The 17,337-nt window shown below is 39.2% G+C and overlaps 1 protein-coding gene across 2 annotated transcripts; it reads right to left on the bottom strand.

The window, feature by feature from the left end:
- Positions 1–307: 307 nt before the first annotated feature.
- On the bottom strand, positions 308–17,104 carry LOC136219772 (probable ATP-dependent DNA helicase CHR12). Of its 2 annotated transcripts, none has more exons than XM_066007307.1 (12): positions 16,709–17,104; positions 14,788–14,947; positions 14,170–14,234; positions 13,518–13,706; positions 13,110–13,259; positions 11,832–12,227; positions 11,229–11,494; positions 10,901–11,119; positions 10,388–10,595; positions 10,155–10,308; positions 5,525–6,124; positions 308–1,381 (listed from the first exon to the last, which is right to left on the bottom strand). In XM_066007307.1, the coding sequence occupies exons 1-12, from the start codon at positions 16,934–16,936 to the stop codon at positions 666–668; spliced, it is 3,351 nt and encodes a 1,116-aa protein (XP_065863379.1). In that variant the 5' UTR covers positions 16,937–17,104; the 3' UTR covers positions 308–665. The 2 variants fall into 2 exon arrangements, with proteins under 2 accessions (XP_065863379.1, XP_065863380.1); XM_066007308.1 differs by having other exon boundaries at positions 14,788–14,944.
- Between the last annotated feature and the right edge of the window lie 233 nt (positions 17,105–17,337).

Genomic DNA, 17,337 nt, shown 5'->3' with positions numbered 1-17,337 from the left:
AACTTTTCCAAATGATTTTCAGATTAGGTTCAAGTGCTTGAACAATAAAATGAAAAATACTTAAATTGTCATATAATTATTAGAAGCACAATTTTATTTTATTTTTCAGTTTGTATAACTTATTGATTATTTCCACCAATTTCCCTGGCAAAAAAAAATATCTAACCAAATAGGTAATAGTTGTGATATTTAAACGCCATTTTATTACCCTCTCTTTAAAGTTTGACCTGATACCAACAATTTGTGTCAAAAACATCTATAGATTGCTGTCCAAATACATCTATTTGGATAGCATTCAACAAAAAAAAAAAAAAAATAGGCCCAGTTTATAAATAATGGTACATTTTACACATTATGAAAAGCATAAATACTCTTGCTGATTCATAACATCACAATATAACATATCTAAGCAGCCAAGCTACGCTATACATTCTCCATCCAATTCTAAAGCAGAGGCTTGTGAAACCCAATCAAACTGTGGAATTGGGTTCATGAGGAATTCGTTGCTGATTCGTCCGAGTCAAGTTGCTGTTTCAGTTCAAAGGCCACCACCAACAGCAACCCGATTCAAGCGGCTGCACGCACGTTATATCAGCAATAAAAACGGCCAAGGGACATTTCGGGATCCTGCACACCTCGGAAACTTTTTTGTAGGATTGACTAAATCAAGTCCAACCATTTCTTCCATTGGAATTATGCCCTCTGGAATCAGATGATGAACTATGGAGAATGTAGCTAGATCTCTTCTTTTTATGGGTGTTCCATGCAAATAAATGCCCACTCAAACCACTTCCTCTGATAACTTGTTTAGATTTGTCTACAGCCTGATATTCAAATTTTTCGGCAGCTTCATCCGGCTTAAATCTCTTTGGAGCTGAATTGTAAGTATCTTCACTTGTTCCTTCACTTGCTGTTGGCATGGTCTCATTCCTCAATTCCGAAACCTTTTTCTCTGTTCCAGCACTATTACTAGCTGATTCATTGCCCTCGGGAGGAAGATGATCCCGTCTTCTTCCTTTAGTTGGAAACTTCGGTATGTCTTTCCCACTTTCGACAGCCTTCATCCACTGTAAGTCACTTAATGTATCAGCATAAGTGACCTCCTTTCGTCTCCTCTTTCCCAAGACTGCATTCTTCTGCTCTAAACTTCTGCCAACGTCTTCCTTGTGATATGCCCACTCAGGTACCTCTTGATCTTCCATGAGACGGGATCTATAATTCTCTTTTTGCCTTCTCTCCTTATCCATCTCCTCGAAAATACGGAACTCTTCCGGAGATCTGGCTGCAAGGCGGTTAATTTCTCTCTCACTTGGCACATCTGCTCCAAGAGAGCTTGTTCCTCTCCGCATGATCTCCACTAACATCTCTTTTCTGTCCTCAGCTGCACAGTAATTGAAAAGTTACTTCTCTTATCCAGAGCTCAAGTCATCAAGAAAAGGAAAATAAAAGCTCAGGGACTGTATAAGATGTTATAATGGGGTAAAATAAATCCATGACCCCTGAACTATAGGGCTACTAATATTACGGCCCCTAAACTTCATTTCATGATATAGAAGTCCTTTTAACTTTACAAACTTGTCTAGGTCATCATTTCGTTAATTTTTTAAATGGATTTTCGTCAATGTTAGTATAATGTAAAGCTAAAGGACTTTCATGTCACAAAACGAAGTTTAAGGGCTAAGGGCTATAATATTAGTAATACTATAGTTCAGTGACCATAGATGTATTTTACCTGTTATAATGTCAAGCATGCGGTAATCAATAAAATTCTGTCCACATGTGAAGTGAAATGACTAACTCCGCCTGTGAGGGTCACTTGGTGGCCTTTACAGCCGGTCCCAAGCCCGGACAAAGGAGGAGGGTTGCGGTAGGTTTGTGGCGGCCAGCGTAAAACTTAGCCACATCTTATGACATGAACCATAATATAAATACCGTTGGGGCGTTCCCTACTCAGCGACGCGCTGCACTTCCTAGACCCGGGTGTAGTGATAAATGTGCAAGGGTTGCTAGGTCGTCGCCCCGAAGCGGCGCGCCACCCCAGGACCCGGGGGTGGTGTCAAATATGCAAGGGTTGCGGGTAAATAAGCTAGTCCACGGTAATGGTAGGGGTAGGGGTAAGGGTAGTAGGTTACGCTTTGGGACATGGAACATAGGTTCTTTGACAGGAAGATTAGCTGAAATTGTAGATGTTATGAAGAGGAGGAGAATAAATATATTATGCCTACAAGAAACCAAGTGGGTTGGAGCCAAGGCTAGAGAGATAGCTCCTTGGGGTTATAAGCTTTGGTACTCAGGAAAGGATAAGGGTAGAAATGGAGTAGGTATTCTTATTGATAGGGAGTATATTGATGAGGTAGTAGCGGTGTCTAGGAAGAGCGATAGAATTATGAGTGTTAAGCTAGTGATAGGGGATGAGGTTGTGAATGTCATTAGTGCATATGCGCCACAAATAGGATTAGATGTGTCTATAAGACAAGCTTTTTGGGATGACTTAGAGGAAGTGGTGCAACAGGTTCCTAGGGATGAAAAAATGGTACTAGGGGGTGATCTCAATGGACACGTGGGTTCTAGGCGAGATGGGTTTGAGAGTGTTCATGGAGGGTATGGCTTTGGAGATAAGAATGAAGCAGGAAATGATATTTTGGAATTCGCATCAGCCTATGACTTGAGTATCATGAACACATGGTTTATGAAGAGAACATCCCACTTAGTGACTTATCGGAGTGGCGGTAATGCGAGCCAAATTGACTTGGAGTGCTTGGAGAAAGAGTTATATTGATTGTAAGGTGATCCCTGGTGAGAGTACGACAACCCAACATAGAGTAGTGGTGCTAGATTTTCGAAGTAGGAAATGTATAAGAAAACAAACACCTCAAGTAGAGACCGAGATTAAGTGGTGGAAATTGCAACGGGAGAATCAACAAAAATTTGTGGATGAGATGACCAAAAAAGATATTTGGACTTGCAATATGGATTCAGATATAGATTCGATATGGAATAAGATGGAGCATAGTATAAGGGAAGTAGCGAAGGAAGTTCTAGGGGAATCTAAAGGTAGCATGCCACCGGGTAAGGACACATCTTGGTGGACAGAAGAAGTACGACAAGCAGTAAAGAGTAAGAGAGAATCCTATAAACTATTGGGGAAATGTAGGAGTGACGAGAACTACGAAAAATACAAAGAGGCTAAAAGGGAAGTAAAGAAGGTCATACGAGATGCTAGAGCAAAGGTGAATCGGGATCTGTATACAAGATTGGATACGAAAGAAGGGGAAAGAGACATATATAGAATTGCTCGGATGAGAGATAGGAAGACGCGAGATCTCGGAAAAGTTAAATGTGTGAAGGATGTGGACCAGAAAGTCCTAGTTGGAGATAAGGATATCAAGGAACGATGGAGGTCCTATTTTGATGACTTATTTAATGGAGATCGCCAACAAGATGTTGGAGATATAAGTATCCATCACGATATGATAAATCATGAATGCCTGCGGAGAATTCAAAAGGGTGAAGTCAAAATGGCATTAAGTAAGATGAAGTTGAAGAAAGCAGTAGGACCTGATGGCATCCCTATTGAGATTTGGAGATGTTTGGGAGAAAGAGGAATCGAATGGTTGACGACGTTCTTCAACAAAATTTGGAGAAACAATAAGATGCCATCAGAATGGAGGAAAAGTACCTTAATCCCTTTGTATAAGAACAAAGGCGATGTCCAAGATTGTGCCAACTATCGGGGAATCAAATTAATGAGTCACACTATGAAACTTTGGGAGCGAGTGATTGAACAAAGGCTAAGGAGGACGGTGAAGATCTCGGAAAACCAGTTTGGCTTTATGCCGGGAAGATCAACTATGGAAGCCATCCATCTAATGAGACAATTAATGGAGCACTATCGAAATAAGAAGAAAGACTTGCATATGGTTTTCATTGACTTGGAGAAAGCATATGATAAGGTACCAAGGGAAGTACTTTGGTGGGCCTTGACAAGGAAAGGCATTTCGCGGAAATATATTGACATCATAAAGGACATGTATGAGGGAGTATGCACGAGTGTACGTACTAGTGTTGGGAAGACTGAAGAGTTTCCTATTACGATTGGAGTGCATCAAGGTTCCGCACTAAGCCCATTTCTTTTTGCCATCGTTATGGATGAACTAACAAGTTCACTTCAAGATGGTATACCATGGTGCATGCTGTTTGCAGATGATATTGTGTTGGTTGATGAGACGAAAGAAGGAGTGGAGATGAAGTTGGAACTATGGAGGCAAACTCTAGAATCTAGAGGCTTTAAGTTGAGTCGAAGTAAGACAGAATATTTGGAGTGTAAGTTTAGCGGCCGTAGGAGTAGGGAGGCAGGGACAATCACCCTAGATGGGAGAGTTGTTCAGGCCTCGGATTGCTTCCGGTATTTAGGATCTATTATCCAAACGGATGGAGAAGTAGATGGAGATGTTGCTCATAGGATTAAAGCTGGTTGGTCGAAGTGGAAGAGTGCTACGGGTTTCCTTTGTGATCCCGGCATGCCTAATAGATTGAAGGGAAAATTCTACCGGACGGCAATTAGACCAGCATTGTTATATGGTACGGAGTGTTGGGCAGTGAAACACTGCCACATCCATAAGATGTCGGTGGCGGAGATGCGTATGTTGAGATGGATGTGTGGTCACACGAGAAAGGACCGGGTGCGTAATGAAATAATTAGGACAAAAGTAGGGGTCACATCTATTGAGAATAAAATGAGAGAAAACCGACTAAGGTGGTTTGGCCATGTGAGACGTAGAGCGCTTGATGCGCCGGTTAGGAGAACCGAAGAGTGGCAAAGGGATGTAGTGGTGAGGGGTAGGGGAAGACCTAAGCAAACTTGGAGGAGGGTGATCGAGAGTGATATGCGTTTATTGGGAATTGAGGAAAATATGGTAGTGGATAGGACGGAGTGGAGGGAGCGAATCTGTGTCGCTGACACGACTTGATTTTCACGGTTTTATATGATGGTTCATGTTAGCCGACCCCGAATCATTTCGGGACTAAGGCTTTGTTGTTGTTGTTGATGTGAAGTGAAATGACTGAACTTCATTTTTTTAAATAAAGTCATTGAACTTGAGCTTGTTCCAGCCAATTCAGATAGAAAAAGTCACTAGAATAATGACATGACAACCACGTTGAAAGGGCCAGCTTTTACGTATGAAATAACAGCCACGTGTACATGTAACAGCCAAAAAATCAAAAACTACAATTTTTTGCTACCACGTAGCAGTTTCAAGCAGTTAAATTAAGTAAATAAAAAAATGCAATTTTTGCTGCTGCTGCGTGGCTGCCATGTCATTTGTAAAAATCGGTGCTTTTCAACGTGACTAACACATCACTATTTTTGTTGACTTTTTCTGTATGAATAGGCCAGAGTGACTTTTCTGAAAATAAAAAGGAAAGTCCTTGACTTATTTTGACTTATTGAAACATAATGAAATTCAGTGACCTTTGCTAAGTATGATGAGCTTTTCTAAATATTTGAGTGCAACTAGCATACCTGTGGATGTTGTATTAAAAAGTCCTGCTTGGATGACTTTTGCATCAATTCCCATTTTCTGTTTTGCACGCTCTAGTATTACTTCTTCTATGGAACCGACACTGACCAATACAAAGACCCTAACTTCCTTCTTTTGTCCAATCCGATGTGCACGATCCTCAGCTTGTTGGTCCATTTGTGGGTTCCAATCACTATCAAATATTATTACAGTGTCGGCAGTTTGTAAATTCAGACCAAGCCCCCCAGCACGAGTACTCAACAGAAACATGAAGTAAGGAGAATCTGGAGCATTGAATTTTTTCAGTAAAGTTCCTCTCTCCTCGGTTTTTGTTGAACCATCAAGTCTAAGGTACTTGTAATCATGTAATTGCAAATAAACTTCAAGGATATCCATAAGATGGGTCATTTGCGAGAAAAGCAACACCCTGTGGTCAGTTGCTTTCAGTTTCGGGAGTAAGCGGTCAAGTAGTTCAAACTTTCCTGATGCTCTCATGATTCCTTCTGCTTGCCACGTATATTTGTCCATGAAAAGATATGGGTGGTTGCAACATTTTCTGAGCTGCATGGTCAGGTTCTGTAGACTTTTTGATTTTCCAGAACCTACAAATTGTTTTTTTATGGCAGGTTAGAAAGTTCAATTCAATAACATAGCTACCACTACGGCAATCAATCAATAGCTTGATAACCAATAAGGAAAACAATGTTTATTTCAATTAAAGCTTAATCAAACAAGGGATGCACAATCACATTTTAAAATAAAACAACAAACGCAAGCAAATGATATTTTAAAATAAAACAACAAACACAAAGGTTTTGTAAACAACCTCCAAACTATAGCTAAGACAATCAACCTAACACTTCTACATGTTACTGCTACGGTTGTGTAGGTCAAGCTGTTAATCCTGACCATGTACTTAAGTTATATTCGTTACTGTATTTAGCTAACATAGTACAAGAATTTGACATACAGTTTTCACTCTCCATTTTCAAACCGAAATTTAAAATCATCTACAACATCTAAGTAATGAATTCCATGTTCCTGTCCAACAACAATATCCACTCGTCTATATATCATATTTCTCAAAACTCCTTCCATATATAGTAAGAATTAGCTTTGATTAGCAATATCTTTACGGCATATGGATTTATTTATGATATTAGTATTTCCTAATTTAATTATTTGCATCAATTCATGAGCACATCTTGAACGAACTACTGCTTCAAAGTTTAGGTTACCAAATACAGAAAACACATGAAACTGGCAACTATACACCAAGCATGAGATTCATGACAACAACAACAACAACAAAGCCTTAGTCCCGAAATGATTCGGGGTCGGCTAACATGAACCATCATATAAAACCGTGAAAATCAAGTCGTGTCAGCGACACAGATTCGCTCCCTCCACTCCGTCCTATCCACTACCATATTTTCCTCAATTCCCAATAAACTCATATCACTCTCGATCACCCTCCTCCAAGTTTGCTTAGGTCTTCCCCTACCCCTCACCACTACATCCCTCTGCCACTCTTCGGTTCTCCTAACCGGCGCATCAAGCGCTCTACGTCTCACATGGCCAAACCACCTTAGTCGGTTTTCTCTCATTTTATTCTCAATAGATGTGACCCCTACTTTTGTCCTAATTATTTCATTACGCACCCGGTCCTTTCTCGTGTGACCACACATCCATCTCAACATACGCATCTCCGCCACCGACATCTTATGGATGTGGCAGTGTTTCACTGCCCAACACTCCGTACCATATAACAATGCTGGTCTAATTGCCGTCCGGTAGAATTTTCCCTTCAATCTATTAGGCATGCCGGGATCACAAAGGAAACCCGTAGCACTCTTCCACTTCGACCAACCAGCTTTAATCCTATGAGCAACATCTCCATCTACTTCTCCATCCGTTTGGATAATAGATCCTAAATACCGGAAGCAATCCGAGGCCTGAACAACTCTCCCATCTAGGGTGATTGTCCCTGCCTCCCTACTCCTACGGCCGCTAAACTTACACTCCAAATATTCTGTCTTACTTCGACTCAACTTAAAGCCTCTAGATTCTAGAGTTTGCCTCCATAGTTCCAACTTCATCTCCACTCCTTCTTTCGTCTCATCAACCAACACAATATCATCTGCAAACAGCATGCACCATGGTATACCATCTTGAAGTGAACTTGTTAGTTCATCCATAACGATGGCAAAAAGAAATGGGCTTAGTGCGGAACCTTGATGCACTCCAATCGTAATAGGAAACTCTTCCGTTTTCCCAACACTAGTACGTACACTCGTGCATACTCCCTCATACATGTCCTTTATGATGTCAATATATTTCCGCGAAATGTCTTTCCTTATCAAGGCCCACCAAAGTACTTCCCTTGGTACCTTATCATATGCTTTCTCCAAGTCAATGAAAACCATATGCAAGTCTTTCTTCTTATTTCGATAGTGCTCCATTAATTGTCTCATTAGATGGATGGCTTCCATAGTTGATCTTCCCGGCATAAAGCCAAACTGGTTTTCCGAGATCTTCACCGTCCTCCTTAGCCTTTGTTCAATCACTCGCTCCCAAAGTTTCATAGTGTGACTCATTAATTTGATTCCCCGATAGTTGGCACAATCTTGGACATCGCCTTTGTTCTTATACAAAGGGATTAAGGTACTTTTCCTCCATTCTGATGGCATCTTATTGTTTCTCCAAATTTTGTTGAAGAACGTCGTCAACCATTCGATTCCTCTTTCTCCCAAACATCTCCAAATCTCAATAGGGATGCCATCAGGTCCTACTGCTTTCTTCAACTTCATCTTACTTAATGCCATTTTGACTTCACCCTTTTGAATTCTCCGCAGGCATTCATGATTTATCATATCGTGATGGATACTTATATCTCCAACATCTTGTTGGTGATCTCCATTAAATAAGTCATCAAAATAGGACCTTCATCGTTCCTTGATATCCTTATCTCCAACTAGGACTTTCTGGTCCACATCCTTCACACATTTAACTTTTCCGAGATCTCGCGTCTTCCTATCTCTCATCCGAGCAATTCTATATATGTCTCTTTCCCCTTCTTTCGTATCCAATCTTGTATACAGATCCCGATTCACCTTTGCTCTAGCATCTCGTATGACCTTCTTTACTTCCCTTTTAGCCTCTTTGTATTTTTCGTAGTTCTCGTCACTCCTACATTTCCCCAATAGTTTATAGGATTCTCTCTTACTCTTTACTGCTTGTCGTACTTCTTCTGTCCACCAAGATGTGTCCTTACCCGGTGGCATGCTACCTTTAGATTCCCCTAGAACTTCATTCGCTACTTCCCTTATACTATGCTCCATCTTATTCCATATTGAATCTATATCTGAATCCATATTGCAAGTCCAAATATCTTTTTTGGTCATCTCATCCACAAATTTTTGTTGATTCTCCCCTTGCAATTTCCACCACTTAATCTTAGTCTCTACTTGAGGTGTTTGTTTTCTTATACATTTCCTACTTCGAAAATCTAGCACCACTACTCTATGTTGGGTTGTCGTACTCTCACCAGGGATCACCTTACAATCAATATAACTCTTTCTCCAAGCACTCCTTACTAAGAAGAAGTCAATTTGGCTCGCATTACCGCCACTCCGATAAGTCACTAAGTGGGATGTTCTCTTCATAAACCATGTGTTCATGATACTCAAGTCATAGGCTGATGCGAATTCCAAAATATCATTTCCTGCTTCATTCTTATCTCCAAAACCATACCCTCCATGAACACTCTCAAACCCATCTCGCCTAGAACCCACGTGTCCATTGAGATCACCCCCTAGTACCATTTTTTCATCCCTAGGAACCTGTTGCACCACTTCCTCTAAGTCATCCCAAAAAGCTTGTCTTATAGACACATCTAATCCTATTTGTGGCGCATATGCACTAATGACATTCACAACCTCATCCCCTATCACTAGCTTAACACTCATAATTCTATCGCTCTTCCTAGACACCGCTACTACCTCATCAATATACTCCCTATCAATAAGAATACCTACTCCATTTCTACCCTTATCCTTTCCTGAGTACCAAAGCTTATAACCCCAAGGAGCTATCTCTCTAGCCTTGGCTCCAACCCACTTGGTTTCTTGTAGGCATAATATATTTATTCTCCTCCTCTTCATAACATCTACAATTTCAGCTAATCTTCCTGTCAAAGAACCTATGTTCCATGTCCCAAAGCGTAACCTACTACCCTTACCCCTACCCCTACCATTACCGTGGACTAGCTTATTTACCCGCAACCCTTGCATATTTGACACCACCCCCGGGTCCTGGGGTGGCGCGCCGCTTCGGGGCGACGACCTAGCAACCCTTGCACATTTATCACTACACCCGGGTCTAGGAAGTGCAGCGCGTCGCTGAGTAGGGAACGCCCCAACGGTATTTATATTATGGTTCATGTCATAAGATGTGGCTAAATTTTACGCTGGCCGCCACAAACCTACCGCAACCCTCCTCCTTTGTCCGGGCTTGGGACCGGCTGTAAAGGCCACCAAGTGACCCTCACATTGTAAATTTGGTACCCACGGATATGTAAATGTGTAAGATGAACATATAGAAAAACTGCACATTGGAATAAAAGCTACAAACCATTATGTAAGCCAACTCTGCCCATTTCTGTCACTTGTTGGTAATACACTTTTTGCCAGGCAGACATATCACACTTCAGTATGACCTGTGATTTCCCAGGAAGGTATTTCTCCACCTCATCTTTTTTCCGCCTCAATATAAATGGCCTGATAACCTGCAAATCAAGTAGTTACTCGTAACATTTCCCTGAAACAATTCTAGAAGTTTTTGAAAAGAGCACAGCCAACACCTACATGATGCAAACGCCGAATAATCAACAATTGCTCTTCATCAGTAAGACTAACGTCGCCCCTGTCTGCAAAAGGAGCATTGAACCATTCCTCGAAGTTCTGAACTGAATTAAAGATATTAGGAAGGAGAAAATTAAGCAACGACCATAGTTCTTGTAAGCTATTCTGTATTGGAGTGCCAGTTAGTAAAAGTCTACGTTGAATCTGGTAGCTGCATACAGGTTAAAGATCAATTAGAAAGCTTCATATCTTATTGCAAAAGCATGCTGAAAAAATTATCAGGACCTCAGAAAAGTATGGATGCAAGTAACTTTAGAGCTAAGGTTGTAGAATAAGGTAAAACTATGCCAAACATACAATTGATACAAACAAGAACCAACTTGAGCAAAGATAAGAATATCAATCAGAAAAAGTAAAAGGAGCTGGGCTGTTCAAGGAAACACTTAGAATGTTGAAATGACCAAAAAAGAAGAAACACATGAAGAAGAAATTAAAGAACTTGTTCAAATACCATACCCAGAGAGAAGAGTTCGTGCAAGGGCGCACTCATGATTCTTTAGTCGATGCCCTTCATCTACTATCATGTAATTCCAGTTAATCTTTTTCAAAAACGATTTATCTCTCATGATAAGATCATAGTGTGTGATCAGCACTTCGAAACTCCCATCTCTTGATATCTGTTCTCTTATTAGCTTTCTCTCATCTAGACGCCCATCATAAAGAATAGCCCTAATCCTGAATCAGGATGAAAAAGTACAAACAAATTCAGAGACAATGCTACAAAAATTATGTGTAGCACATCCTGAGAAAATAAAATATAAAATAATGTAATCTTTCTACATACTCGTCTTCAGGAACCCATGTTGAGAATTCATGGATCCAGTTGGGAAGTACAGCCTTTGGAGCCACTATCAAGTGTGGTCCACAGACACCCTTTTTCTCCTTCAAATAAGCAATCAATGAAATTGTTTGAATCGTTTTTCCCAATCCCATCTCATCTGCTAAAATTCCATTTAAATTGTTATTGAACAAAGAAAGCATCCACTGAAGCCCTTCTATCTGATATGATCTTAGTTGTCCACCATAAAGCATGGCTGGCTGCTCAGTTACCTGTGGTAGAATGTAAAATTCAAGTAGACATCTGATTAGGGTGTTACCAAGACAAAAAGAGAGAAAAAAAAAGTGTGGAATTGGCATTGTTATAAAACTGCAAATAAAAAATTTGATAGCACAAAATAATGCTGGCTTATAGAACTCAAGCTAGCTCATATGAGGAGGTAGGTTCAAACAGTCAATAGAAGATTTATTCCATAAAGAATTCTGATTGATTGCACTTGTTACTTCTCATTCAAATAAGAGTTTTAAGCATTAAATAATATGTCATGCAGTCCATTTATTCTGTATCCATATAAATTTGAACCATGAAAATCAAACATGGAAGACTTACCATTTCCTGAATTGCATGAATGGCCGAGTTGTACTGCCGTTGACCTTCTAGTAGATCATTACTGTCATCATTGCGATCAGAATCAATGATGTCTCCATCTTCTTCAGCAGGTGTGTCCCCTGGGCTTTCATTCCTTGAAGGATCTAACTCGGAGGAATCTGCTTCTGAGTCTTTTAAAGGTTCAATGGCATCTGTATCTTTCGCAACTTTCTGACGTTGAACAGCAGCCCCCAAATTAACAAGGAGTTTATTTGTTTCTTCAAGAAGTGTTGTAAGTCGTTCATTCTTACTCTCCTTCACTAATTTCATATAAGCTTCTTGGTCATCAGCCTTCAGGGCTTGGAACCTCAGTTTTTCAGCCCGGGTAGCACGCTGCCGTTGCCTTCCATGCCATGCCTGCAATGCCCAGACCCCGAGGTTCATTTACCATATGCTATTGTCATGCTAATATATCGTTAAGGTATATCCTGACTTCTTGATTACAGAAGATAAATCTGAGCATAGCTGCATAAAATTATTTCATTCCTTTGTGAATATTATCATTTAAAGATGCTTCAAACTTCTATGTGTTCTTTTCAATCTTGTCGGTTCCTTAAGGTCCATATAACAGTAAAAGCATGTACGCATCTTACATACTCTGTCACGATTATAGATAGGGATTATTTAGGTATTATTAGGTGGTTAATTGTTTTTACATTGAGTGGTATTTAGCTTTAATAGATGTTATTTAGGAATGTTTGCGGCTGTGGGAAATTATAATTGCAGCCACATCAGCAGTTATTAGGCCTATTTAGAGTGAATTGCTATATTTCCTATTCTTATTTAAGGTAGGTTAGAATGAATAAGGTGATTTAAGGTAAGTTAGAATTATTAGGCCATGAATTTAGGAGGCTAGCTATACTTTCCTTTTTTCCTATCTAAGAGAATGAGCCTGTACTAATTCATTATGCAATTGATTAATGAAATATTTCTTTCTTTCTTCTAAATTCTCTCTCTATTCTCTCGTTTCTCTGTTTATCTCGATCTCTCTCTAACCTTCTCTCTTCTTTCTCTATTCTTCTCTTCTCCTAAGATCATTTCTACCCTAATCTTACTGTCAGAAATCCTAATCCTGACATACTCATAAAAAATAACTCGTTACTATTAGGCTTTCTTTAAATTCACAAATAAACTTCAGAGATTAGTTGGCATCCATTAACTCGTAAAGCATTCTCTCTGCAAACATGCAAAAATAACAAGAAATGAAGATAAGGATAAAATTGGAAGGCAACAACACACCTGGATTCCATCATTCCTTTGCTTCCTGCGTTTAAGAGAAGCCTGAACTTGCAATTGGAACTCTCGGACCGCATTAAGTATTTCAGCAAAAAATTTCCTTTTTTTAGTCTCAATGTGGTTCCTTTCTTCTTCTTCTAACCTTGACAGCCTCTGCACCAATAACATTTTAGCTGCATCAGCATTATATAACACAGAACTGCATGTTTAATACAACAATAATTCTTTTCTGAAATAATTCTGTCATGGATCTTATTATCTAATTCTGCTAGACAGCCATCATTGCATAATAGGACCAACTGATAATATGAAGAACATGTCCACAGGTAATGTCTACATTCAATTTACATATGGAAATATATATGCATGCTGCAGTTTGTGCATCTCGATGTGCATAAAGAGAAGAATAACCTCTGCATCCCGTTTCTTCCTGAACTGATCATCAGATTCTGTGACAAAAGCATCCCCTACACCATATAAAGGACGACGCAATCTCATCATTCCCCAGTCATACAATTGCTTGTCAGGTGATGCACAATTCAAGCGAAGCCAGTATTCTGAACTTACTTCCTTCCGCACTTTCCTTTGCAACTCAACTAGCTGCCAAGTACTTGCCCAAAAGGGCAAAACAGATGTCATCCCTCAACTCAAAAAGAAAGAAAACATACAGTCATCTATAATTGTCAACCAAACATCTCCTTTATCACAGTGACTTTGGTAAAATACCAACAAGGAAATATGTGACCTATAAATTTAGCATAAGAATTTCTCTACAAGACCATTCTCAAGAAGAAAAATGGTAATTTTGTTTCTAAAAAAGTAAAAAATAATTGGACTTGTAACCATTGAATTGTTCATAACCTAATGCACACCATTCCACTGTAAAACAACAGAATTTCATTAATGGACACAACAGATTATATTGAGTCATAAATACTCATAGAAACTTTCCCTTAACAGCAACAATCATCAATAAACCCGACAGCTTTCCCCCAGTCAGATACAAACTTATGAGCAAACAGAAAAATGATTTTGAACTTAGCACCAGCAAAATATAACTTACCTTAAGTCCATAAAATTCAAGTAAGCACTTGGTCTGCACGTCCTCACCTCTAGTTGAAGGTAGTTCTGACAACATAAATCATTTAATTAATATTTTCCAAAAATTATTTATTATTCCATATACACACATGAACATATGAATTTTTTTTTTACCAAAACCAACTGATTTATCTAATTCCATCAGGACTGTACAATTAGCACATAAGGTTGAGAATATATGTCCATTTTTAGAAAGAACAAGAATTGCAGTTACTCCTTCGGTTCCACATTAGATGTCTTTCAAGGTCAAGGCACAAGAATTAAGAAATGTAATTCCATTTAACTAAAAGACTTAGTTACCCTTGTATTAATTGCATCCACTAATTAATTTTTATCTATTCACATAATAAAAAGTCTAACTTAAATAGGGCTATATTTGGTAAAAATCAATTAATGTGCATGGATTGAATCAAAACGTCATGTATTATGGAACAAAAAAAACTCTCCAGAAAGACATCTATTGTGGAAAGGAGGGAGAATTTCTTAACCAGAGTAATGTGTATGAGCAACTAGAATCAAATAAGATTTCACTAAAAATACTGCAGGCAAAGCACATGATTGCCAAGGGAATGATAAAAACCTTCCAGTTCATGCAACCGTTGCGAAATATGGCCCTGATATCGATTTTCCTTCGATTCTCCCAATGCAAACCCTGACATACACTTAGGCCTTTGCTTCAATAATGCATCTTCAAGTTCAGTCATCAAATCTCCTCCAATAGGGTCTCCGTGATTATCCTGCTGAATCCATATTTAATTGGCATTGCAAAAGTACCATAAAAATGTGTTTATAACTTCATATAAAGTATGCCGATGCAAGATGAAATTCAAAATTTGGCATATTCTTCACGCGTAAAACAAAACATAACTGCAACTCGGTCCAGACACAAAAACTGATATCTGACTCTTTATTTGCATAATTGTTATAAAATCCATCACCAACTTATGTAAAGAAAAATCTATTTCATTCTGTAAAAGAGAACCAACTAATAAGGAACAGAAGGAGAACTCCTACTCTCAGCCTGGTGGTATTTGGGAGTAGGTGAGGGTAAGTGTAATTAACTAATCTTGTTTGTTTTGAGGTGTAATTGAAGAGTATAATAAGTGAGGATAGCTGAGGTGAATTTTGGCTCATTTTCCTTACATCTCAAATTGGAGTGGAATCATGGTTAGGATTTTTTTTTTCAAAATTACCCTTTGCCTTCTATTTTATTTATACCAAGAGAGGATATGAGAGTAACTTTACATATAATTACAGTATTAAACCATCACTTACCTTACAGTGTTGTTAAAGGCGCGCCTCGGCTAAGGCTCCAGCCTTAGCGCCTCTGGAGCCCAAAGGCGGGCGCGGTCAGTCAGGCGCGCGCCTTAGTGCGCCTTGGTGCGCCTTAAGCCAGGCACAAGCCGCGCGCCTTGGCGCGCCTCAGCTACCTTAGGGTATTTTAGGCTTGAGGGTACTTAGGGTTTTGAGGGTATTTTAAGGTTAAGGTATTTTAGGGTCTTTTAAGTTCAGAAAATAAAAGAAAAGCATGGATAGACAAAGATCGACAGTTTTTACTTCACATATCGCAACAGTTAACTCATGCCTTAGTAGTTAACTAGAACTTAACTCATGCATTTTATGGTTTTATTGTTGTTATTTGACTATTTGTGATTATTTGTGACTAGTATTATGAATTTATGATATTTTTTTTGTGTGCGCCTCGGGTCGCTCGGGCGCGCGCCTTAAGTTGCGCCTTGCGCCAAGGCTCCAGGACCCCCCTTGCGCCTTAGTGCGCCTTGCGCCTTTAATAACTATGCTTCCATCCAAACACAACAAGTTATTTTATACACCCCACTTACTTTAACTTACATTACCTTACTTTAATTACACTCCATCCAAACAAGGTCTAAGATATATGAAAGACTGACAGCTTTATTAATGAAGAATAACATCAACAATAAAACCATATATATGTGTGTTTATTTATATATATATATAAAGACATAGAAACATACTTTCCAAAACTAATAATGAAGAACCCCCCTCCCCCCACAAAAATATATATATATATATTCTTTTAACACTAGGACGAACTCGAGATAGCTAGACCACTAGTTAACAATGCAAAAACAAGCCACCAACGATGAACAAATTTTATTTTCACAAACCCATTCATCATAAAGTTCCAAGAATCCCTAACTTATCAAAATATGACCTCAGGCAAGCACAGATAACAAGAGTTTCCACAAAAACAAATTCCAGGCCAAAAATTCACAAGAACCCATCTTCCTAAATAGCCCTGACCTCGATAAAAACACGAAATCTAACAACCCCAAACCTAAATTCTCTTGAAAAAGCACAGCAGCCGAAGACAGAAACGCAATTGAAGAAAGGGAAAACCGTCAAAGCCCTAAAATTGACGAATTAGTCTACATAAAACCCCCAATTCACCCATTCAACACACAAAATCCCAGCAGCAAGAACCCAAAAGAACAAAAGGGTTTAACAACCACACTTACCAATCCATTCCCATGAGCGGCACCGTCAACACTGGCGTTATTAGCAGCATGGCCATCGGAATAGATAGAATAAACAGTGTCAAAAAGATCTGAAGGAAGAGGGAGATCACGAGAGACGAGGTTAAGGGCACAAATCAGAGACTTGGCCTTCTCTAAGTGGTCTGAAGAGGGTTGCGGCTCCTGGAGGTGCTGGTGTTGATGTTGATGTTGCTCTAGTTGAGCAACCATGGCGGGAATGATTTCAACGGTCGTTATTTTAACGGTATATGTATTTGAAATAGGGAATTAAAATTTGCTGCCTCACTCTCTATAATTTTCCCTTCTATCTTCGCTTTGCCAAAAACCTTGTCTTCGGCGTTCTCTCTCTCTCTCCTCTCGTTTTTGTGTTAAGCGAGAGAATTTGGGGGCCGAATTACGGTGGGCTATTTTTTCTTTATATTTTCTTTTCCCAAACACGCCTCTGCATCTCATGAATTGACAAAATTACCCACGTCCTTTCATCCGTAATCCAAAGATACCCCCGTCTCCAAAATTTTCACCTCAAATAAATAGGATTGGTTACATACAAAATCACAAATTTAATCAAATACTAGTAATCTAATCTATATCTATATATATAATATAAATTA

This window comes from Euphorbia lathyris, chromosome 2, assembly GCF_963576675.1.
Source record: "Euphorbia lathyris chromosome 2, ddEupLath1.1, whole genome shotgun sequence".
NCBI lineage: Eukaryota > Viridiplantae > Streptophyta > Magnoliopsida > Malpighiales > Euphorbiaceae > Euphorbia > Euphorbia lathyris.
Note: the sequence above shows the minus strand (reverse complement) of the source record. Positions and strands in the feature narration are given on the sequence as shown.

What these genes read in the sequence shown, in the direction of transcription:
- LOC136219772 (XM_066007307.1), bottom strand. Translation starts at nt 16,936, where the DNA reads ATGGTTGCTCAACTAGAGCAACATCAACATCAACACCAGCACCTCCAG. An exon ending in ACGGTTGCATGAACTGGAAG is followed by an intron (nt 14,235 to 14,787) that starts GTTTTTATCATT and finishes TTATGTTGTCAG; the next exon opens with AACTACCTTCAACTAGAGGT. An exon ending in AAAGGAATGATGGAATCCAG is followed by an intron (nt 12,228 to 13,109) that starts GTGTGTTGTTGC and finishes TGGGCATTGCAG; the next exon opens with GCATGGCATGGAAGGCAACG.